This window comes from Polistes dominula, unplaced genomic scaffold, assembly GCF_049000335.1.
Source record: "Polistes dominula isolate Pdom_NZ unplaced genomic scaffold, Pdom_raw_medaka contig_24, whole genome shotgun sequence".
In the NCBI taxonomy this organism is placed as follows: Eukaryota; Metazoa; Arthropoda; class Insecta; order Hymenoptera; family Vespidae; genus Polistes; species Polistes dominula.
Genome location: NW_028301150.1, coordinates 3409621 through 3435770, shown reverse-complemented (window position 1 = coordinate 3435770; position 26150 = coordinate 3409621). Strand labels below are relative to the sequence as shown.

Genomic DNA, 26150 nt, shown 5'->3' with positions numbered 1-26150 from the left:
CCCGTTGTCCTGACGTATGCATTTTAATTTGATCTTTCATCAATACTCGCTTCCTTTCGATTATAAAAGATTTAAAAGCACACGAACACGTTTCGAATTTCATCATTTTCAAAAGAGGGATATTTTTACCGCTATATATATATATAAATTGAATGATGTTATATTAATATGCTATTGTTTCTCTTTATATATATACACATATAACTTTATGATATGAAAGAGTTTTGAGTGAAATGATTATAAGAATAATATTTTATATTAAATCTAAAAATAGAAAATTATATTTCATGATTATGAACAAAACAAACAACTAACACTACTCGAGCCATTGCAATTTTTATTTAATTCCAGATTGAAGTACTACAAAAAAATATCATGTATACAGATCACACGTGTTACTAGTGAAACTTTCATAAAACTAAGTTTCGAGAGAATGAGACGAATGCACAGTTTCAAGAGTAAGATAATTGTATATAGGATTTATTTATTATAATATTATTACCATATATAACAAATGGCACCGGTATGATCTCCGGGTGGAATAGCTAAAACCAGCAAGTTCAACTATTTTCTTAGTTTGTTGAAGGTTTCATTTCTAACACGTGTGATCTGCACACATGATTTTTGTTTTATTCGTTGATAAAATACTACTAGTCATTTCAGGATTTTAATTCATAAAGATTCTATAACTTTTCATACCAAAGTCGAACAATAAAGCTGAGTTGAAACGTTGCTATGGAACCAGAAGGAATATAGTGTCTCCTCCAATAAGACGAATTCGAGAGATGACTATCATTTTAAGTTCGCTCGGATTCGTTGTAAAAGTATTACCCGGTGATTTGTTGCTCCCATAGAATCCTTTTCCTTTCGTACCAACCACCCTCCGGTACTTTACATTACACTTTTGACTTCGCGTTTAAAATCGTTCCTATTCATTACTTCTATCATTCCTTATCTTTTTATTTTTTTTTTATCCTTTTACATTTTATTCGACAAAAGTCTGTTCAATTTCTTATGGCAATTGATTGCTTTTAAAAACTGGAAAAAAAAAGACGATAAATATATTTAAATTTAACGATCATATAAATAAGAAACATTAGTAAGATTTAAAGAGAAAAATCAGGAATTCATTTCAGATAAGTAAAAGAAAAAGAAAAAAAAAATAGGAGAAATAAATACATATAGATAGAATTACACACAAGCGGACTATGTAAATACTAAAGTAATATTATGGTAATATAAAGACGAGGGTCGCGCAGAAGTTAAAGTTTCTTCTTGTAAAGTTCGAAAGTCGGTACACGTGTGCGGACAACGTTGTGAATAAGACATAGACTAGGCTGGTGGGACTTTCCTCGACGATATATTACAATTGTTACTATTCCCATAAGAGAGTACAGTTTCAAGACTAGCTGTAAGAGCTAAATATCGAAATAAAATAAAAATAAAAATAGAAAAAAAAGAAATTAAATATATTACTCTCACCTGTAGTTTTCATCTTCAAATGGAAAACAAGATTTAGCGAGTGAGTGAATGAAGATACGAGAGAAATGTGATCGTTCGGACGATTAAAATCGAAAGTTAGGTGAAAAAGTAATCCGATTTCTCGAGCGATCGGCTTGGCACGGCAGTGATAGATGCGACAAAATACGTGAACAATGGAGGACGATGGGATAAGCCGCAAATCATAGTGATGTATGCGTTAAAAAGGGATCGTCCAACGTCGTGGCGTTATTCAAAACGTATATCAAAGGCTTGGAGAGTCTGATGTTGTTGATGTCTTTGTTATTTCGTATATAATCTCGTGTGTTCGTCATTTCGTTCATTTGCCGTTACAAGTAAAGAGATACCACAAGAGAAGATGACGGTAGACTATTGCTAATTACTTTCTTATCCTAATTAATTATAAATAAGTTTCCGTTATGGGTTTACTTCAACTACAGAAAGAGAGAACACCGTTGTTTAGGAAAGGTAGTAATTACTCTTCTTGCTACAACGTAATAGCATTACTCCAACTACGTTATTAAACTTCATTTTACCTCTCTTTTTCTCTTTATCTTTTCCACTTTTTCTTCGATGTACAAGTACACGCAAGCTGGTTAGGTTTTATTTTATTTTTTTTTCTACGAGCGTCTAATTAGATACTCCTAAAAACTAAATTCACAATAATCCACGATAATACTACGACGACGTTGAAATATATAATAGCATTATTTCGTTAACTTTTCCTTATATCTAACGAGTTAAGTCTATTTTCAAATGAATTCTCATGTTTTATAACTTTTATTTCTTTTTACATAGATAACATTTTCTATAGAAAATATAGACTAACTAATAACAAGAAAAAAAAAGAAGAAACTGAAATATATGATTTCAATTAGTAATCTATATATATATATATATATATATATATATATATATATATATTATGAAAGCCCTTATCAATCCAACTTTTACCTGTCGAGTAGAACGAACAAACAAGGAGGATCTCAAAGTTCGGTTCATTATCCTCGTTTTCTAACGTGAATCGGTATCGACGTGGAATGTTGCCGGAAGGATCGAAGGAACGTCAATAATACAAGAAAAAAAAAATAAAAAAAAAAGAGAGAAAGAAAAATATAAGAAAAATACTTTACCGTTCTAGCTACCTTTAACTCTTACGATCTTGTTATGAAGTCTCTGAAAGTTAACAATTAAGATCGATTCATTATTGTGCGTTCCGCCTCGGTTTCGAAGGTCTTCGAAGCTCTCAAACGGACAACGGTAGTTATGCGAATCAGAGTGGAAGAGGTATCAAGAGAGAGAAAGATGGAGAGAGGAAAGGGAGGCTTGATTTTAGCCCTGCAGGGTGTAGCAGGAATCTTTGATAAGGCACGGCTAGCGTAAACGCTGATTGGTCGCCGCAGGCCTCGCGTCACCGTTCAAACAATGCGCTCTGTACTAACAATGCAATCGCGACCGAGATAAAGATATATAGATCCCGACCCACCTTCCTTTATCAGTCTGTCTCTCTCTCTCTCTCTCTCTCTCTCTCTCTCTCTCTCTCTCTCTCTCTCTCTCATACACAAACGCATATATACGTAGATAGTACATATACACGATAGCTTAGGAGTATATATATGTATGATAGTAATGCGCACGCGCTTATACGTTCAGCAGGACTACTACTCTCGCCTTTCACCAATCTCATTCTCCTACTATTCCTCTTTTCCTAGAATCCTAGCCACGAAACCCAGCAATACATACTTTGTATGAACCTCAAAGACCGAAAGCAAGTAGATATCTACAAATTTCATAGCTAAAGTATTGCAGGTGAAACGTATGATATTTTTCGAAAGGTCTGAGCAGTTTCGGTTCTTTCACTGAATATTTTAACTCTCTCTCTCTCTCTCTCTCTCTCTCTCTCTCTCTCTCTCTTCTTACATTTATCAAGTTTTTTCTGCAAAACTAGCTATCCATCGATGCAAATATTAAACATATATTATTTATCCATTTATATCTTTTACCTCTAGATACTTTTTTATTATACCATTAGGTAATTGGTTGGTAAAAAAATATAATTTTTTTTTCTATTATTTGTACTTTTTTTCTATCGGACCATGTTGATTTTAATTAAATTGATTGAAATAATACACTTGTACGGCCAATAATATAAATTGTCTTGATTGAACAGTTCTACATGTAGCATTGGGGACACATTTGTAATTTCTTCAGTTTCTTAACTTGTGTTCGTTTTGATAAAGAACCTTCAATCATTGTTGTCAATAAATAAAAAAAAAAACGTCTGACAATTTCAATTAAAAACAAAACAAAAACTATGAAAACCATATTACAAACCTTTCACGATAATTAGAACAATTGAAAAAAAAAAATAATAAAAGTTGTAATTAGCCTTATATTTTTCGATTTTTTTTTTTTTTAAATCGTTGAATCCACTTAAAGATTTGTCTACAATCCAAATCGTAATTTACGCTCGAAGATCAAGAGCGAATGTGAACTCTGCACAGGATGATGCTGTCTCTTTCCCACCATGCTGTGTCCCATTGGGAAACTAAGCTGTGAAACGTATTACTGTTCTGGACTAACCTTAGCGATCGTTGCCTCGATCACGAGAAATAGGAGAAGGAAAATTTTAAAGGAAAAACGTGTAACATTTACGAGAACGTGAACAATTTTTCAACATTTTCTAGAGTTTTATCTTAAGTACAATCGTAAAAAGATCAAATTGTTTGTCTCTGTTATGTCTTGTGCAATCGTAACAAATATTACGCCAAGGGAAAGGAGATTTTTCGTTTGAAAATATAAAAAGAATTTTCTATTCTCGAGAAAAACAATTTCTGTGTTTATTTTACGGTGAGCGAATGTAAGGATGTTGTGTAGAGTTGAAAAGTGATTTTTAAGTGTCGAGAATAGATTTTAAAGTATTCTTAGGAGATCCTTCTTCGTAACTCGAAGCTTCGGTAAAATGAAAAACGAAGTGATAGAGAAAAAATTTGAAGCAATTGTAAATCTTGTTGCTAAAATACCACAGTGAAATATACATTGTCTACATTTGTGTGGTGTGATGTGGTCTGGTGTGTGCGTGTGTTTGACCAGATTTTAAGAAAATTTGAAAAAAACATTTTTACAAAACATTCAACAGATATTTTCAACTATACGACGATAAATTTGAGAAACACTGATGGATGTTCTACGTATAATAATGATCACAATGATGATAATAATAATAATAATTATTATTATTATTATATACAACGGTAATAACAGTTATTATAATAATAATTGTTGAACCAAAACGTAATAGTCTCTCATCTAAAATTTAATCGAATTTCCTATTTTAATACTCCCTATTACTCCATTCCATTTGATCTATTAACCAAAAAATAAAATAAACAAGCCAAAATTAAGAAAAATAATGAAAGAAAGGACTTATTCTTGTATTCAGTGTTTTCGGATAACGATCTTCATGGTAACTATGACAAAACAACAATAACCGATGGGGGACGAATGAGGTAACAGTAATTCGCGTATCCTCCGACTACGACATTTCTTTTTTGTCGCTCATTAACGCGCACCGAACAAAGAACATCCTGCTGCTGTTATTCTCGTCGAATAATTTTTCCGGCTGCATCGAGTTTTTTTCTCTTTCTCTCTCTCTCTCTCTTTCTTGTTTCCTAGGAGTTTCTGGTCGATGAGAAAAAGGGAAACAAGCAGAAAAATAGAAAAAGAAAAAGTCAGTGTGTGTGTGAGAGAGAGAAAGAGAGAAATAACCATAGCTAGTCATTAACTATGCATAACGACTTTTCTCATTGGCTTTAACACACGAGTTAAGCTTTACGTTACCGGGAAACGTCATCTTTAACATCGTTTCGGAATATATATATATATCGATGCTTCCAGCCGGTTTCCTTCATTTAGCTTACCTGGACCGGAGAGTTCGGCAAATTGGTGACGTAATTACGTATCATTGCTTGCTCAACGAGCTTACATTTGATCGAACGTATTGCTCTGACTTCGTTCTAGTATCCTCTATCAATAAACATACTACTCAAATTTGATTCTTATTTTCCTTTATTCAAAACTGATTTATCGTTCTTATTTTTGTTTCTTTTCCAACGTACACGAATATTCTTTCTATTCGAAAATATCAATCTTATTTAGGAAGTAGGGAATAATTTTTGAAAAATTGTTACTAGCTTTAACGAGTTTATCGTCTCGTTGCAATCTATCTAAAACATTCTTTAAAAATTCCCTTTGACTTTGGAATTTACGTAGAGAGACCGACTAACGTAAAAGAGAAAAATAAACGAACGTAATTTTGTGTTTCGTTGGAAATGTCGTACATATGATTGGCGTGTTTATAAATACGATGTGTAATGCAAACGCACGCATACATGAAGACGTTAATTAAAGACAAGAAAGAACCCCCCCTCCCCCACCTCCCCTCCCCCCCCTCAAAAAAAAATCAAATCAAAAGAGAAAGAGAGTACACGAGTTATGAGTATATTCTTTTCAAAGTTTAAATTAACGTAACAATGGATCTTAACTTTAAACCCATCGCCTTTTCTATACAAGACAGCCGAAGTGTGTACTACTCTACCTATTGAAGTGATCCTCACAACCCTCGAGAGTGCAAGTACGATAACGAAGTGCTAGAAAGAATTTTAGTTATCAAGAGGCAGACGAGATATCGGTGAAGGATTTCGCGAGCGACTTGCTCACCCTTGGTTTTACGCTTCCGCGAATTCGGAGGGTAGAAGGAGGTAAAGAACGTGGAAGAGTAGAGTTCGGTAGAGAGGGATTTCAGAATCAAGAGGAACGAAATATAGTATGTACAAGAGTGAAGAAAGGAGAGACAGAGAAAGAGAGAGAGAGAGAGAAACGAGTTTGAATTTGGCCTGCGCCTCGTTAATTTTTCGCCTCGTGTCACTGCATTGTTTGCTAGCAAAAAAGAGTGTTTATTGCCCGCAGCTCGAGACGAGAACCAACGAGTTGTATAAGCGCGTGTACACATACCCGTACACGTTGAAGGACACACCTAAAGCAAGCAACATGTATGTATGTATGAATGTATGCATGCAGGTAAATACATGTATAAGAGAACGGTCGTAAAGCAGCAAGCATTCTCGTTTTAATGATTCCGATCTAATGAGATCGAATTTTCGAAGGAAGACTATCGAGAAAGGGTTCAACTTACTGCTTGTTTGTTAAACGAGAAATACATGTTAGTGCACACACAAGAACATTAAATTGCTCTAACGAAGATGAGGATGATGGGGATTTACGTGTCACTGTGTGTGTGCGTGCATGTATCCCTCTCTTTTTCTCACTCACTCCTTTTGAGTATATATACATATATAATATGTAATATCAATATATATATATATATATACATAGATGTGTAAGTGTGTGTAGGTGTATGTAATAATCGGCGATCCTTTTTCATATAATAGCAACGTCAATAACAACATCAAAGGCGGCAAGCTTTGTACATGCTCGCGAATTATTATTTCCTTCCCGAGAATTTTACTCTCACTCGCTACTGGATGACACTGCCCGTCGAGCGAATGCACAATGGCCTTTGTCACGGATCCTTTTATTCCTCTTTCTTTTTAAGAATATGCTCGTGCTTGATAGCACGGGATACTCTAAGAATTTCTATTTATTTCGGACTACCAACCCTTCTCTCTTACTCTGCATACCGTTCTGTTTTTTCTTTTTAAGTCGACCTGTTTTTTTTTTAATGCTATCAAATTGATCGATTAATTCGCTCTATTTTTTTTTTCAACGATAAATTCTACTCACTTCATTGAGATTAATTGATTTCATTAGAAATATTTATAAAAAAAAAAAAAAGAAAAATAAACGTGGTATTTCATTGCAACGTGTAAGAAATATCGTACATATTTTCGATCAAAAGATAATTCAATGTTTGTATTATTGGAAAGTTGAAATAAAATAAAACGTGTTTCTATAACCTTTCGAACAAGTTGACTGACATGACTATTAATTTGTCAGATGTCATTGATAATTCTCAGAAAAGAATTTTTGATTTTCTGTTCGAATCTATAATAAAAACATTTCAATTTATAATAATATTAGTCAGCAAAAGGGTAAACGCTTTACTAAGCTAAGTTAACATACTTGTTAACGTTCAATTTTAATATCAAATTATAAAACAAACCGTTTGAACATAATATAACGAAAATAACGTCTATATTGGAGTAACTTTTACAAAGGACAAGTTCTAATCGATCAAAAGGCCTTACTAAAATTTTAACTCACGTGTTAACAGAATAAAAAAACGCAAACGTACTTTTCAATTCTAAAACATTGTATCGTTTCTACCAGAATTCCTATCTCAATCGAAACTTCCCGCACCCCTCTCACGATTTCTTTTCCAACAATTCAACCCCGATGAACGTTCGGATTTTTATATACGCATTCGCACAAAATTTTCTACCAACATGAGTCTCGCATTGATTCGTAAAAAAAAAAAAAAAAAAAAAAAAGAAGAAGAAAAACGTAGAAAACGGTATTTCCCACGCGAGGAAATTTTTTCCTATTCTACTATTGACGAGAATCGAAAGAAATAGAAGAGAACGAACGGCAGTCGAGTTAATAAAAAGAAAAAAGAAAGAAAACGGTAAATAAAAATTCGAGATAACCGATAATGCTACAACCTTGAATTTTCAATTCGAGTTATAAAAAAAAAAAAAAAAAGAGAGAGAATAAGAATAATAAAGAAATATTTGTATATTCCTTTGTTCGTATCAGCATATTTCAAAATAGTTCGTAACGAATTCGAGTCGATAAAACATTTATCAAATCTGTGGGTGTATACAAGGTACCAAATATGTATGACAAAAGTAACCTTTAGAAAATATTGAACCACCCATATATTTTTTACGTTTGCGGAAATCAAATTATTTATTTGAACAAACACGTGCGGAAATATATTTTTAGAATTTCTAAAATTATAATTAAAAGGTATATAACTATGATTACAAATAAAAATTTAAGACAATAAAAAGTAGTAACTACGACTATGTTTTAAGTATTACAATTCACTGTATAACTACTGAAATATCTTTACAGATAACACATAGTTGCTAAGAAAACAATGCAACGATCTGGTAATCAAATTGATAATAATTAACAAAATGAAATCAATTGTCGAATTATTTTTCTTTTTCATCTATGACAAGATAAGACAAAAAAGATGAAGAATTTGGTCAAATCTAACTAAACGTGCTTACGATATAAATGTAGAAGATTATTAAAAAATGTTTATTTTTTTATTTTCACTATCGGAGTCGGCAGTTAAATCCTCTCGCTTGGTACTTCGCTAATGGTCGTCGTAAATAGTTGTCCGTATATCGCATCGTTAGACTCCACCTTCCATAGAAAATACTAGGAACCATGTGGGAGCTCAGACGATAAATCAAGTCGTGTAGGACGTTTCGAAGTTTCAAACGTTTTGCCACCACTACACAACATCTACTACCACTACACAACCATTTTCTTCGACACCACCACGACCACCACGACCACCACCACCACCATCACCTTTACCTCTATAAGCGTCGATATAAACTCTGACATTTTTATAAAAGATACTTATATTGTATCGTTATCGTTAACGATTACTTTCTTGCCAAGAATTCGTCTGTAAATTGTGTTCAAATCGATTGCTACGTAATCACGTGAAATTTTCTTATCTATATCGAATGTTCATATATTTGTTTTAAAACTTTATAGATTTATTCTTGTCTTTTTTTCTTTTTTTCGTTAAATTAAACGAAATATACAATAATTATCGTTAGTAGTAGAGAAAAAATATTTAATTTAACGTAGATTTAGGGCAAAGAATGATAGAAATTTTGTCCCTTTCTTTCATTTTCTTCTTCCTCTTCTTCTACTTCTTTTAAATATGAATGACAAATGCAATAATAAAATTATAACGTGCGAAAAGCGTAAGGCGCAAGGTGTAAGCACGGATTCGCGCTTTTCCAAGCGACACGCCATTGTTTCTCAAACAATCCGTAGCCTCGCGGACAATAATGAAGGACTCCAATTGTACGTTTAAATGCCGCTGCTATGTCTCGCAGTAAGATATAAAAGAAAGAAAGAGAGAAAAAGAGAGAGAGAGAGAGAGAGAAAGTAAACGCAGTGATGACAAGAAATAAGAGAGAAAGGATTAAAAGAAGAAAAAAAGAGGGAACATCATTCAAATGGGTAACTTCGATCGTTCCATGTGAAATTAACGAGCGAAACGCTTTTGAAAACGTTACAACGCAGTTGAATGCTGTTTGGATACAGTTAACGAACTTTGCATTCTATCAGCAGGATCTACAAAACACGTGAGAGAACATACATGACATAAAAACATCAATTTTTTTCTTCTCCTACCCTTTATTTTCTCTTAACTTTGCTAATGTAATCAAGAAAAAAAAAAAAACGTGGACAATGTAAAAACACGTGTGTATAGTTTCTTTCATATTTTAAACCGCGTAAAACGTCGTTCTCGAGGTGTGATAAGGGTGTATAAAACCTTTTCGCATAAATCAGGAAACTTGGCAACTAAGTCAAGTTAAATTATTTACAAATGTATCCGTTATAGGTACATACATATTAATGAACGACATCGTTTTCAGTTTGAAATCACGAATTGGAATATCGTGTAAGGAAATTTCTTTTCTCGCTAAAATTTAATAATAATATTCTTCACCGAAGATTGTATATTAATTCAAAGAAGCTTTACGTTGTCATTCAAAAATCTAATTAATCTGTTCGTGTAATAATAGTTGTTATAATAATCATATTAATTAATTCATCATTTCAATCAAATAATTGTCAGCTTTATGACAATGGTCTTCAAATATTATATTTTGGCATTACAAATTAAATTACACCACTAACAAGAAACAGTAGATATAATTTTAAGTGATTTTATAAAGAAACATAAATCAGTAATCGATAAATCGTATTATTACAAATGACTTACCGTTATTAAGCGTCGTCAGAGCAACAACTCCGAGTAACCATGTCGCAACGCTGATGGTGGACATCTTCGTTTCCCTCGTCTTAAATTTCACCTCACATAATACGTTTCCCTCATACGTTGAAGCTGAACTGCAAACAACGAGAGACTATATTATATACTGAAGACGTATGCTCTCTCATTACTCTTTCTCTCTCTCTCTCTCTATCTATCTCTCACTCTCCCTCTCTCTTTCACTATATGGTCTTAACCCTTTGAAGAGTAAGTTTTCGTTTAATGGCAAAACTAACTTCTGAAATGTCATAGAACTAAGAACGATGTTCCTATGTATGTGCAACAAGCAAATAGCCACATAATAATGGGTTCTAATACAAAGACACTAAACATACAGCAAATAACAATAATAATTTGACATTAAAACTCAAAGCGTTAATAAACATTCTAATTTGTCCAAAGGATTCAATTAGACTTAAAGAAATATTGTAAGTTTCTTTGATCGATAAGATTAAGTTTTAATAATGAAATATTATTTTGTTAAACTTTGTGTAACGTGAATCATCAAAACGAATGTAAACACCTTGAATGTGTTAATAAACGCTACTTATAGTACAAGTTACCAGGTTCTATAACATATTTATTCCTTACTACTACTCTTCAACATAAAATTTATGAAAAAATGTACTTTTAATTGAAATTTGTCTAACCTCCACAATACAAATAAGATTTCAATTAAACGTTTCGTGATCGTTACGTTTTGTACTTATGTTTGCTATAATGCAAGGTAAAAAAAGAAATACAGAGAAAAAATGAAACGAAGAAAGGGAAAGAGAAAAAGAAAGACAAAAGGCTGAGGAAAAAGAAAAACCGCATAAAATCGAATATAACTTTCTGTACTTTTATATCGAAACTCGACAAAAGGTAGCTCGAGTGCACGTGCAAAAAAGTAAATCCATATTATCTGTAGAATCCGACATAATAAAAGAGCCAAGTTTAAAGCGAGTTACACACAATACCTAAGTAATCTTCTAAAATTTCCAACGTAACGCGCGTTATATCAGAGAACCAGACACAGAGATAGGGGTGAGTAAGTTTCGTGTGCTAGTAAGGTCCAAAAGATGAGCCTTATCGAGAGAGCGAAGCGTGACGACGACGACGACGACGACGACGACGATGAAGAAAGAAGAAAAAGAGAGAGAGAGAGAAGAAAAATATATAGCTCTGTTCGCTTTTAGCCACGGTACGCTTTTCTCTTTTCTGCAAAGTGGCCCACGAGAGAAAAGGGCAATCTCGAGTTTAAGGAAAATACGAATTCCAAGGGAGAGAATCGCGTGAATCTCATGCTTGATTTTCTCTACACACTTTCCTCTCCCTTCTCTTTCTTTTTCTCTATGTGTATATATATCTCTCTTTCTTTCTCATTTCTAGAAAATAAAAAGAAAGAGAAAGACAATTTCGGGAAACTACTCATTCGTCACGTCGAGATAGCGTGTTCTCTCTCTCTCTCTCTCTCTCTCTTTCTGTTTCTTTTCTCCTCGAATAGATCCGTAGAAGGCGTGATGTTCTGTTTCGTTTCTTATAGCGAGGACCGTAAACGAAATGGCTCGCTGTGGACCGGCTGCTACCATAGTATTTCCCATACGTCCTCCAGTAAACGTGACGCGGTTCATTTATTCAAATCACAAGCGATGTTCACTGTCAAAACGTTTTCTCCTCTTCTCTTCTCTTCTCTTTTCTTTCTTTCTCTATCGCTTCATCTTCTTTCTCTCTATTTTACATTTATTTTTCTTTTCATATATTTCCCGCCACTGCAGAGAGAAACGAAGGGTAAAATAGAATAAAGAAAAAAAGAAGAAAGAAGAAGACTAAAGCATCCTTCTCGCTCTTTCGGGAACACGTGAAACGAACGAAACGAGCCCTTGGAGAAAGAGAAAGGGTTGTACGTAGTACATAGGGCGTTCTGTATCTCTTTTCATCCAGAAACGTTCTTACTCGATGCACCGTAGACGAGACGCGACGCGACGCAACGCGACGCGCGCATTGGACTTTGTGTGTCAACCCGAGCGGCATCCAACCCATCCACGAGAGAAGCCTACATTTTCCTTGCTTTGTCTTCTGTTTCGGTGTTTCTACGGTGTTTCCCTCTTGAGAGGTGAAAGACTCTTCTTTGTGAAACATCAACTATATCCTATCCACGCGATCCTCCTTTTGTTTCACATTGAATTTCAAAATGACTTCTTCTTCTTCTTCTTCAACAAAGATATTTTTGCGTTTGTTGCATCAACATTATTTTATATTCTTATATAAATAAATATAAAAATATTTATAATTAATTTATATAATCTTTAATTTAGTCGTGTGATTTTTGTTTTTACAAAACTATATCTTTTAATTACAATTAAAATTATAAGTTCTACTAACAAAAAAGAAAATAAAAAAGTAATACAATCAGAATTCGTCCTAAGTGAAATATAAATAATTACATTTATCAAATTTATTTATGCATTTATTTATATATATATATATATATATATATATATATATATATATATATATATATATAATAATAATAATAATAATAATATATTATTTTTAATCTAAAGAGATTTAATTCGTAATTGTGTCTCGAGTTTTCCATTTATTTTATCTTACTTTTCTCTTTCAGTTTCCCTTTTACCAGTTGATTGACTTGTCGCCTAGGTGTTTAAATACTCGCGAAAAATAAATTATCAAGCGAAACAATAAAGAAGAAAAATCGTTTCTTAAGATTTTGCTTGAAGACGCGACGTGACGATTGTAAAGTACAGTCTTATAAAATACAGTCGACGAATATCGACGATAAAGCTGTGTTTCGCTTTTATATTAACTTTACGATTTGACAGCAACAGAGAGGAAAATGAGAAGTAGAAAGAGATAAGTGAGTTCGCGTCAGAACGGAAATTAACAGATAAAAGACGACTCTTATTTTTCTTCTCTTTTTCATTTTCCATCTTCCTCTCTCTCTCTCTCTCTCTCTCTCTCTCTCTCTCTCTCTATCTATTTATCTACTCTTCTCTCTTTTTTTCCGATACGCACACCCACATATTTATATATAAGTGTTATATAATGAGTGTCATATATATTTATATATGAGTGTTATATATTTATATAAGAGTGTTTATACACTCTTTCACTCTTTCTTTCGTTTCGTAGCAAACGACGCACGAAAGTCAAACGACTTTCCGGCTTCATAACAAATCGAAGAACTTCCATCGAAGTATTCCATTTTAAAACATAACCCAAATCCTGTCTGCAGAAACTGATCGTTTCGTCGTATTATCGAGAAGTTCTCTAGACGTAGAAAAAGCTAACGTTCGTCTCGTTCAAATGTTTTAAACTATAGTCTTTCCCCGTTATTTTTACGAATACGAATCTCCATTCTGTATCAATTGAAATGGAAAATCTTTTTACGATGGGTAAAGATTTTCATTGAAAAACGAAATATATTCTCGTTCGATTTAATTGTATTCAACACTCGTGATTGGTGTTGTCGAACTATACGTAAAACTTGAGAAAAATCAAAGAAGTTTTAATATTTAAGTATCAAAATATTATATAAAAGATATGTTTTTGTTTTTATAAATAAAAGTGCGATAACAAGATATTTATATAAAAAAAAGAAATTAATGACATAAGAATTGTCAACAAAATATTATGAGTAGTATTATCTCAAAATTAATCGGTATATGCAATTTTTACAAAAATCAGCGAGTGATAAATTTGAAACCAGTAGTATAAATAGATATTAAAAGAAAAACAGAAGAAAAATAAGATGCAAAAGTAAATTTCGATCAACAGGAAGAGAGTCGTAATGATTACAAATGAAATTTCAAGTAGACTCGAAATTTATATACGATCGCATAAACTTGACGAGAACCGGATCATAGTAAACAACTATTATTTTTACGTAGTTAATGTGTCAGATGTTAAAACAAAAAGAAATGTGTGTGTGGTGCGGTGTGTGTGTGTGTGTGTGTGTGTGTGTGTGTGTGTGTGTGGGTGTGTGTCTGGGGAAAAAAGGAAGGACAGAGACAAAAAGAAAAAGAAAGACAGAGAAATAATATTCGTGAAACAGGAAATTCCATTCAACGTTTCTTCCGAGATAAAAGACTGAAACGCAGTTGCGTGCAGCTGTGAATTAGCAGATAGCACTCTCGGAAACGTTTGAAGTTTTGCTTAAACCGTCCACACAAAAATGTGTATTTTTTCGTGGCTTAGTCTTTTTGCCTTTTTCGCACTCTATCTTTTTCTTCCTCACACACACACACACACATCCTTTATATCTGTTTCACCCTTCTTTGAAAGCTAGCAAAGCGTTCGTCCTCGAGTACCAGTGATTTTCTAAAAGCACTCTTATTTTTAACTTTGATAAAAAACAAAACCAAAAAAAAAGCTCTCATCATCACGTAACTTTTTGGCCAAGCAACGAGCAAGAAACAAGCAACTGTTTTCAGAATGATCTTAAAAAAAAAAAAAAGAAAAAAGTGTTTAAATATGTAAGATCGAGGAACAACTTTAGTAAAATATTTCTAAACGTAGAATAGATAAAAATACTAAAAGCAACATGGTGCTCTCGTAGAATTTTCATTTTAAACGATGATGATCGTGTTTTAAAAGGTAAAAATAACGGATGGCGGGACTACGGCTTCCTAGTAATTTATCAGACACGACAAACAAGAAGAAAGTAGTGTACCGAGATAACGCGAACTAGGCGATCAAGATCGTAAGTTGGGATATAAAAGGCAGGTGGGCTTAATGTTCACCATTATGTTCGCGACACCCTTTTCGAAAGACGAGACTTGATTAATTTCTTTCATTTACGTTAGGCAAACCGACCTAATTTTGATATCACAGTTTAAATTGGTTATTCCTAATGGCGAACCAGCCAGCCATTTTGAATCAGGATGCTCGAATTAACGTTAATATCCATCGTTCCAATAAAAATGAACGAATTTCTTATCCTCTGGTCGTCAAAGTTATAAAAACTTTTTTTTTTCATAAAATAGGATTCAAATATTCTCGTGAAAAATTAAAAGAAAAAAAATCAATGTAACTTAAACAATAATATAAAAATATGTACCAATACGTATATAATTATATATATATATTTATTATAAATTGTTGAAAGAAAATATTTTTTCTGTATGATCTCATTTACATAATATATTCATATTTTCTTAGTTCGTTTACAAAGAGTATAGAATAAAACAAATAAATAAATGGATAAAAGATAGTGCAAATTTTATTGAAAATAAAAGATTTTGTTCTTGTCGCGTAGATTTTACCTTTGATATGTAAGTTATATCTATCCAACGAGCTTGAGAAAAGGTGAGAGAAAAATGGTGAGAAAAGAAGAAAAAAAAATAGAAGGGATGAGACCAACCAAGAGAGAATGAGAAAGAATGAGAAAGTGCAAGAGAACTATTATTCCACAGGTTCTATTATACCAAGGGACTTATCGATACATGAAACAAGTGCTACCATGGAAAGCTTTCATCTACGTTAGTACAAGTGTCTATTGTAAACTAATATCTTCTTTATATAATGGTCCGGAATAGAGAAAGAGAAAGAGAAATAGAAAGAGATGAAAGAAAGTGAGGAGGAGGCAGAATGACTCGAGTAAGGTTTTTTTTTCCTTCCGTAGGATAGAACAGGGATGACAGAAAAGGAGATAACGCCTGTCGAAAAGTAGTACAAAAGAAAAGTCAGACGAGAAAGATCATTTCGCAGTCCGTCAAAAAGCAAAGACGAGGGACGCTGAGAATCGCGGTACGAGAAAGAGAGAGAGAAGAAGAAGTTTATAGAGAAAGTCAAAGAATGAAAAAGAGAAATAGAGAAAGAATTCTTATGAACTTGAAAAGCTTGAACTCTTTCGAAAGTGATTGAAATCGTAAAGAAAGATTTTCAGAACGTTCCCTGGAGAAACGTGTAACCTGTAAATGTATTCTTTTTGACTCGTGAATCAAGAAAAGTAGATACTTAAAGTATCTATTCCAAATTTTCAATCGTTTCCTATTTTTTTTTTTTTTTTTTAAATGAAACAAACTCAAATATTCCTTTCACTCTTTGTTCTTTGTTTTTACAAAAATAAAAAACACAAAGGTACCAGAAAAAGAATGCATAGGAGAGGGGATGGTATTCGTAGTAGATAAATAAGAAGAAGAAGAAGAATATATTTCAGTAGCTAATTTCAATTTGTAGTCTAGCATCGAAAGAATTTCATTAAGAAGAAAAGGCGGTTGGCACGGTGCCGCGAGTGGGAAGAACGTTTGAAATTAATTCGGTAGGATAGAGGACGTCGAAACATCGAAGTCGAGTGCAACTAAAGAAGAAAGAGAAAGAGTGAGATAGAAATAATAAAAAAAGAAAGAGAAAAAGAAAGAGACAAAAATCCCTCGTTATTTTACCCCCGTTTCAGCAAGCGGGTCAGGTTCGTTTCCTTTCCGAGTTGTGGTCCATGCGACGGTTGACGTGATTCTCCTTGTACGTCCGCCTATCTTTTTTTTTTTCTTTTATTCCACGTGTTTTCTATCTCCTTTCGATGAAGATGTCGCTTTCTCAAACAAACACTGTTCCGTCACTAACACGACTCAAACGACACCCCCGTCTTCGTCTTATACACGACACACAGATTTAATTTACTGACACCTTTTCTATTAATTATTATTATTATAATTATTATTAATATTAATATTTTTATTAATTCTTTTTATTATTACTTATTACCATTGTTATTAAATTTGTTACTATTATTATTATAATTATTATTATTATTATTATTATTATCTTGGTTCACAAATAATCGCGCACACGACGAACAATACGAACAATACGAATAATAACGAATAATAACGAATGATACATTAAAAATATACTCCACCTCTCCTTCGTATTACCCGCCAACGAGCGAAGATGCACGCGAGTAACTCGAACTTTTCACTCTCTTACCCTCTCCTAGCATTTCGGGGAACTTCACGCTGCTGCAGCGACGCGCGCGACGCTCGAGAAACAACCCTCGTTATTGTTATTTTCTTTATTCGCGAAGGTTCGTTGTCCGCGATAGGCTCATCCCGACGCGCATTGTCGCGAGATATTAGGCCGATCGGCAATCGGACCTTTTCAAGCCTCGTTTTGTTTCCGAATTCGCGCCTGTATCTTATATTCTTGTCCTTTTCCCTTTCCTTCTCTTCCTATATCTCTTTCTCACTTGTTATCCTCTTGTTGACGTAGGACCAATGATTTCCGTTCACCATTTTTTATCCGATTTTTTTTTTTTACAACTAATTATTTACAACTATCTTCAATCTCTTGTTTATTTTTACGCGTGGAACTTTTTCTCTCTCTCCCTCTCTCTCTCTTTCTCTCCCTCTCTCCCTCTCCCTCTCCCTCTCTCTCTCTCTCTCTCTCTCTCTCTCTCTCCCTTGATGTTCCACTCCTCTCATTAACGAAGGACACACGCTCTCGCGAAGATCCGACCGTGTCGCGATGCGATAGCGAACTGACGTCTCGCCGGGTAGCAGCGCCCTAACGACGGCCGTTCCCCGAACCAACTTTGCCCTTTCTCCTATCTTTACCGCTACTACCCTCCACCATTCCATCCCTCAACGAGCTCCTACCACCCCTGTGCCAATGCTCTTATCACCGCGAGGCCTTACCTTTCTTCGCGCCCTGGATTCCGCGAAATTCGACTACGCCGACGCCTCCGGATTATCGCTCCAAATTAACTCGCCTTTTAAGAGACAATTTGTTTTGGTTTTTTCTTTTTTTTTTTTTTTAACACTGCAATAACATACCAGACATTTATTTTTATTTCTTAGCTTGTGTATTTTATACTCATTTATTTTTTTTATTTACTCTAACCAAGTTTATCGAGAAGATCGTCTTGTCTTCTAAGAATATTTGTAAATACGAGTAGAGATAGTATAAAATAATTGTTAAATGGGAATACAAAATTAATGTCCATTTGTTACATTAACATAACGTTATGGTAATTCGATGGAAATTTTTTCTTACGTTTCTTACTGTTCACTGTTTACCAGAAATGCGAATTTTAACGATAGAGAAACCATTCTAACGTGAAATTCGACGAAGTTTCATGGTAAAACTCGTTTCCACACTGTTCACTCATTATCGTTGAAGTGAAGACTATTTAAAAGTTACCACATAGCAGTAAACAACAGGATTTCGAAATACGATTATTGCATGAGAAATGATATTCGTTCAATTTTTTAACTGACTCGAATTATTACAAAATTCTTAATATAAATAAAATAGAAAAATACAATGTTGTTTTTGTTGATTAATATGATAGTAATTCAACGGTCAGCTGATCCTGCTAAGAAAGAAAATATTAAAAAACGTGTAATATGCAAAATGAGTTCAATGAAATATCGTGGTAATTATTTTCATTATTCGCCTAAACACTAATCTTAGAATGCATCTATCAAAATCTTCTGCGATAGCATGAAAGATAAAATTTTTGAAATACCAAGAGTGATGAAGAGCCGCAAACGGGGTGTCGGCGTATTTTCATCGATTATTACGGAACGAGGCCATTTAGTTTTCCACGATTGCGACAGAACTCTTCTTTATGCAAATGAACGAAGATATCAATGTGCGTATATTAAACGACGCTTCTGTTATCTCTGTCGGAAGTACTCTCTTTGAAGGAGTATGTTCGTAGATTCTCTTTAGTCTACTTTTAAACACGCGATTTCTGTCCCATGGTATTTGTAAAAAAAAAAGAAAAAAAAGAAAAAAATCCTATTTTCTAGCACGCGATTCACATCTTATCTCTTATAACGATAATTTTTATTTCAACCAGAAAAAATAAAGAAAGAAGAGAAAAAAATCATACGTCCCGTCGTTCACGTAAGGATTGCTATGAACATAATAGACCAACAATTTCTTTTTTATCTCGTACGATTATTTTATATCTTTCTTTTCAATTTTTCACCTATCTTTTCTCTTACTTATATATTTCTCTAACTTAAGTAGATTTCATAGCTGTCGATGATCGTGGTATGCGAATGGCTTCCTATTCTTTGTAGCCTTTATATCGGAATGGCTTCATCTTCGCAATAAATAGCAATGATTTATAAAGGGCTCCTTTTGTCATTCGTTGAAACTAACAATGTCTTTACTAAGGTATCGCTTGAAAATAAAATCCATTAAAAAAAAATAAAAAATAAAAAAGAATCATTCATTTCAATCAAATTTTGTACTCATGTTTAATTGAAAACAGGATAGGATACAAGAAATAAATTAATAGGATTAATCGATTGGATATCATAGAGTTTTTCTAATCTAATCACTGTTCTATTTCAAATTGCTCTGATAACGAAATAGGTGAGCCATAATACCAAGCTCATTTTACACGCGAATAAACCGCCTATCACGATTATAATTGCCAATTAAGCCATTAATTGCCCGTAGCGGTAGGAAACAAACGTTGTACGTCACGATTACGTTACTGCTCTGCAACCTAAACCAATCCGATGCAGGTTGTGAGTTGAATTGTTGAGAGAAGTGAAGAATATTTGCTTTCATTCGTATCAACTACTTTATATATCTTACCTTATCAGTTATTTTACAATTACGAGTTGGACGATACATCATTAAAAAAGAAAGAAATAGAATTTCCTTCAATTTATCATTTTTTTTAAATTTCTTATTTCAAAATTAAATGTCTGCCTCTCATATATTTTTTAATGAAGTATACTTAATACATTAACCCTTAATATTACAATATTCGAGGATACTTTGAAAGAAACAAAATTTAATTAAATGTCGAAAATAAATAATTTCAAATAAAACAAAAAACAAAAAAAAAGATCTTTTAATATCAAGAAGTATAGTAGTTGGTTCGTTGAAATTAGTTCGAGGAAAGATTATCACAAATTTCCATAAAAATTCGTCTGATCGATCTACGTCGGAGGTAGAAGACACAGAGGGTAAGGCAATTTAGGGAGCTCAATTTCTTGGCCCTTTTAACGGTGTAATCTTTGTAATATGATTTTAAACAGGAACGTTTATAAAGTACCTACTTTTAATCTCGTTACGAGAACGAAATCATTAACAATGAACGATACCCACTTAGAAAAAGTCATCACAAAGAAGCCTAGATATGAGTGTATAGAGAATCCCAATAGAATTATTTATAATCTTTCTATACCTAAGGCTGTAAGAGTAAAATCAAGAACACGCTCGGTTTACTCGACCACTTTCGAGATGGTTGAAAGGTTGAGGTGAAACAGAAGAGTAGGTAGAGATAGGTAGGTATATAGGTAAGTCGTTTCACACAGCAGCGCCTCGCTTAATTACTAGTTACTTGTAGCAGGAGTTACGAACGTTTAGCTCACGGTTCTCACCATCCGGCAGAAGCTTAAATCATTAGGATAAAACCATTTCTATTCTAATCCTTACTCGACAAGGCGAGAACCTTTAGTATCCATTTACTCTTACTTCGAAGATTCCTTTGAAATCTTTGTCCCTTTTCTTATCTTATATCATTTCTTTCTTATTTTTTTCTCTTCTTTTGCATCCCTATAAACAAATATCATCGCGAGCTCTTACATAAGATAAAATATTTTTATTCGAGAATAGAAAAATATCAAAATTAAATTATAAAATGAAAGAATAAATGTAAATATGAATTGTATCATACGTTTTATTATGCAAACTTGATTTTAAACAAACTTTGATCACAAAAACGATCTAAACACAAAACAATCTATTGGAAATCGAAGCGTGCATTACGATACTTGTGTTTGTATCTATCGTATATAGCCTACTGCCTACATACGTGTAACATGCTATGTGTAACTTTTGTTTCGAACGAGGACCACGTATGCGCAAGGTATTCATGAATAGTAGTGGTTCGTGGACCGACGGACACCGGTTTCAACGTACCAGCTACGGCAATCTCGATGGTATAGAGTCGCCCCATAGAATGGACGTCACTGTTAGAATACATTTTCGAACGATTTCGAATTTACATGCGTACAAGAGACTTGCTCGGCTTGTTGTTTCCAATCTGATTCGTTGAGTTTAAAAAACGAAAAGAAAGATGATTTATGTAGAAACAATTAGATGAACATGGACGATTTGATTTTTCTTTCTTTTCGTTTTTTTTTTGTTTTTGTTTGAATTCTTTTTATAAACTCGTTTTTTTTTTTTACTTTCTTTCTTTTTTAAATTATAATCTTCGTTATATTCTTATTTGCTTTGTTATTTATTGGCAAAATTTATTTAAAATTTTCGTTCATTGCATAGCGTAGTATAATACCATTTTGTGCTTATCAATAGCTGAGCAAAGAGAGAAGCACAGAGGAAGGATTGTAGAATTGATATAACTAACTTTGACGCAAACTCGAGCTTTGCATTTGTACGATCGTCAAAATAAACGAAATCGATCCGATCAGAAGTGATCAAACGTATTCACTAATTAACAAATGAAATGGTAAAATTAATTCTGTTTCATTCTATAACTAAACCATATGAAGCAATAAAGTATAATCTCTGTCATAACCACAATAAAGGATCTATAAACTTGCAATGAGCTGTTAAAGAAAATGCATGCTACGTCGATCAAAGAAGTTCGATTATATATGCCAAGATATATAACTAAAACTTAAGAATATCTTCTCTTTATATCTTATATTATTATAAGATTCATTATTTTCTTCTCAAGTTAAAAATATTCATTAAAAACAATACTTATTATGAATCTGTGTAAAATTCAATGAAAAAAAAAAAAATAAAACATAATTAAAATTCTAAAATAACCATCGACATTTTTAGTTTAAATAATCTCGTATATAAATTTTTTCATATAACAATATTCCCTTCTCTCTCTTTACTTTTAGGTAACATAAAAAATTACAACATAAATTACACAAACCAAAAGATATTACATTTTTAAATGATTTTTTACAAATAATTAATATATGAATGGATAATATATAGAATAAGATAAAGAGATGCAATGTTGTTGATAAAATGAAGGAAAGGAATTTATCCGATAAGGGCACTGTAACTTTAGCAATTTGACCGTTATACATCCCTTGTCATCTTTGGCGAAGCTCCCAGAGCATCCTGTACAATCTCTCACACTTCCTCTTCTCGTCTGTTCAATGGAAGCATCCATCTCTAGCACGCTAGCTCTACTGTATCCACGCGTGTACACTTACAACGGATTTTGCACCGCCCTACGTTTGCACGTAGCAGTATAACAGTAGTAGTTGATTCGTAGGGAATAGTGGATAGTAGTCGGTAGTAGTAGTAGCAGTAGTAGTAGTAGACCAGGAGTGGTCAGACTCGCTTGGTATCTGCTAGCTGTAGACCCATACACGCATAGATTGGATAGGACATTGCACGCCGTCGGCTCAGCTTCTGAACAGGGAAACTGCGTCCGACCAGCACTACCGTCCACGAATAGGATACGGGACTAATGCGACCACCCACCTCCATTTAGGTTATCGAGTTGTAACGTACGCTGCGAAAAGCAATCTCAATTCCATCCACGAAAACGTTTCTCTAATGTCTCTCTTTCATCCCCATGCACTTTTTATTCTTATTTTTGCACTTTATTTTTTCCTTTCGTTTATTCATTCAAAAAAGTTTTGTTGAAAACTCTTAACTTGTCTGATAAGTAAAATAATATATTATAACAAATATGTTGTGTGTGTGTGTGTATGTTATCGTTGGTATCTCAATTATAAAAAGAATAGAAACTCATTCGAGTTACGTATCTGCTTCGTTCGTAAATGAAATTCTTGCAATCAGATTTTTTTTACAATTTGAGACTCAAGGTCGCATTTGTATGATTAAATTTTACTTATCTTTTGTATATAATAAAACATCTTGTTTTAACTTTAAATACCGTTTTAGTACTTGTATACTTTCTTCAAAATCAGATTAAATTATTTACAGTTAAAAATTAAGGATAAGTTTTTTATAATCATATTAGATAATAGAATGATATATTTTAGTATATAAAAATATCTACAATTGTAAGACACGAATAGATAAGTTTCATCTTTTTATCGGTCGACGCGTCAAAAATTGTCGTCATTCAAGGCAATGCTTGAACGGTAGACTTTCCCTCTCACGTAGTCCGCTCTTTAATCCTCCAAACTCGTCACCCATGTCAGATTTAGGTCGCGAAAAGAGAGGAAAAAGATGATGATGATGAAAGGTGGACCGCTCGACCGAAATTCAAGCAAGCAAGTAAGTACGTACGCATTCTTTAACCTTTTTCTCGCTTATAAAATTTCAAGAGAACGTGTTTCTCATTCGTCCTATGAACAAAAAATATATATCAAAATTCTCATTTTTCCGTAATACGATAGATCCAGTGAGTTCGATTAAAACTCGATGAACATACGTTTGAACTTTAATAGAAGCAAACTAGAGTATTTCGAAATGGCGAATATATCCGAAGTAATTATTCATGCGTACAGTAAACCACTTTAAAGGGACCGCAAGAGGGTTAATTATTTACTTCGATCGTCTACCCCCCGTGTCTTGATTTTATCCGGAACATTTTCGAATATCTCTGGGATCAACGTTTCTCTCCCATCTATACGTTGATAAACGAATAAAGGAAGACAAATTTATCGATTCACAAAGTAAAGAAGATAAAGTTGAACTTTACTTTCGTTTTAAAGTTTGACATACGTAAAGAATGTAATCTTATGAAAAACCAAATCTTACGATAAATGATCTTTTAGTAAATATATAGTATGTAATGCAAGAACAAAAAAAAAGATTCCAGATAAAATAAAGAAAAATATCGGATATCGATTGTTTCTTCTCACGATCAATTGCTTTCCCAATATTTTTTTTTCTTTTTCTTTGAAGCAAAAAGGTGGAGTCTAAGAGTATAACATCCGTCGCAAAGTGATGGCTAATTCGGATCGAAATATGAGCTACGCTGTTGTGAAATATTATCGAAGCCATTCAATTTGATGGGATATTTTTCTTATCGCAGGGCATACAATCTTGTTCTAAGAAAATGCGTCATAGGGAATCGTATTTTATCTATTAATCGCAATAGCTTTTTCGTAAGAAACGATCGATACAATGTTTCTCTCTCTTTCTTTCTTACTATCCCCTCTCTTGGTTGCAACAAATCGATTTCTTCTACGTGCCATTCGTTAAAACGACCAATGTCTGGTATAATTTACTCAGAACGTGTATTCACTTCAGTCTTGGGCTGAAAAACGAGCCCTTCAAGACGAGTCCGATGTTTCGTCGTCTGATCTACTTGCACGTACCATTTCCTTTACTATTTCGAAAAGACACGATGCAGATACAGAAAGAGAGAGAATGGAAATAAGAGAGGAGAGAAGGGCATAAGGATGGTTGGTTTCTACCAAGAAACGCAGATTTGCTATTTCCGTATAGAGTTCTACTTCTCTTTTGTCTCTCTTTCTCTTTCTGTCTTTATTCTCTCTTCGTTTGACTATACATAAAATCAAGCCGCGACGACGGCTTAGTAACTAACAAGACTGCCGACAGCGACTTCATTTGCATTTATTTCTCTTAGACCTAATGTCCTCGTAGCTCAGCTCGATTATTCGCTCGAATGTATACGGCACTCTTTGGTAGCTTTAACCAGAGTGTAAATCGATTAATAAATTAACGTCAAGGTTGTTAGGCTAGTGAAATTTCCTTCTGTTTACAAGCAATAAAACGTCGACTCTTTATGAACTATTTTTTTTAAATAATAACAAACGTTTTATTCGATGATATTACATCTTCGAATAAATTCGAGATAATTTCCGAGAGATGTTTTATTAAAAAGATAAAATAATAATGAATTATAAGAATTTATGTTCAGTAATACAACACGTTCCCGTGTATAAATAATATTGTTTATCTCATCTTTCGTCAAACAAAATTTATATTCTTCTTACTCATCGTTAAATTACAAATGAATGTAGTACGTAACTTTGAAAAGAAACTATGTAAAATATATTCAGTCAATATGAAAATCGAAAAGACTACACGTATAGATTTTTGTTATCCTATAAAGCTTTAAAGTTTGACGACGTATACGAACGATAAATGTATGAGGAAGAGGAAGTGTAGTTGGAGGTGGCGGTGACGTAGGTGGGCCGCTGTTTAAAGGAATAAGGGCTTAGCCACTAAATATTAATTGAAGTTAATTTAAGTTGAAAATATCTATAAAAATATATAATATATTTTCGTATGTGTCTGCAAGAAATTTGATTTAGGAATAGAAAAATATTGAAAATTCTCTAAATATGATCAATTGAGAATCCTTGCATTTTCATTTCATAATGTATGCTAGGGGGACTTATAAAAAATTAAATTGATTTTTGTATATCTGTAGAATAAACATATATACAACGATTTCAATGAAATCTTGCTAGGTGTACGTAAGTATATGGCCGCCATTGTACGTAGATATTCCTTATCGATTGCATACATCACTCTGGTAAGTTATGGTATGTCCGAGTCTTTTCTCGTATATTTTTGTATTTTTTCCTAAAGGGTAAACGTCTAACGGTGTTACATAATTCAAGTCAGGTGATCGTACATGCGAAAAAACGATAAGGTGGCACACGTAACGATACGAAAATCA

The 26150-nt window shown here is 33.2% G+C and overlaps 1 protein-coding gene across 5 annotated transcripts in view; it reads right to left on the bottom strand.

Moving 5' to 3' along the window:
• The window catches only part of LOC107065572 (zwei Ig domain protein zig-8), a 285070-nt gene extending 267049 nt beyond the window's left edge, over positions 1-18021 (bottom strand). For 2 of the 5 annotated variants that reach the window (XM_089177770.1, XM_089177774.1), the window contains exons 1-2: positions 16945-18021; positions 10505-10632 (exon numbers count right to left, since the gene is read on the bottom strand). In XM_089177770.1, coding sequence (XP_089033896.1) covers positions 10505-10568 — 64 coding nt within the window. In that variant the 5' untranslated portion in view covers positions 10569-10632; positions 16945-18021. Of the gene's footprint in view, positions 1-10504; positions 10633-12490; positions 12704-13150; positions 13317-16944 lie in introns of those variants that run through there. The other 3 variants (XM_089177773.1, XM_089177772.1, XM_089177771.1) reach the window with 3 other exon arrangements.
• Between the last annotated feature and the right edge of the window lie 8129 nt (positions 18022-26150).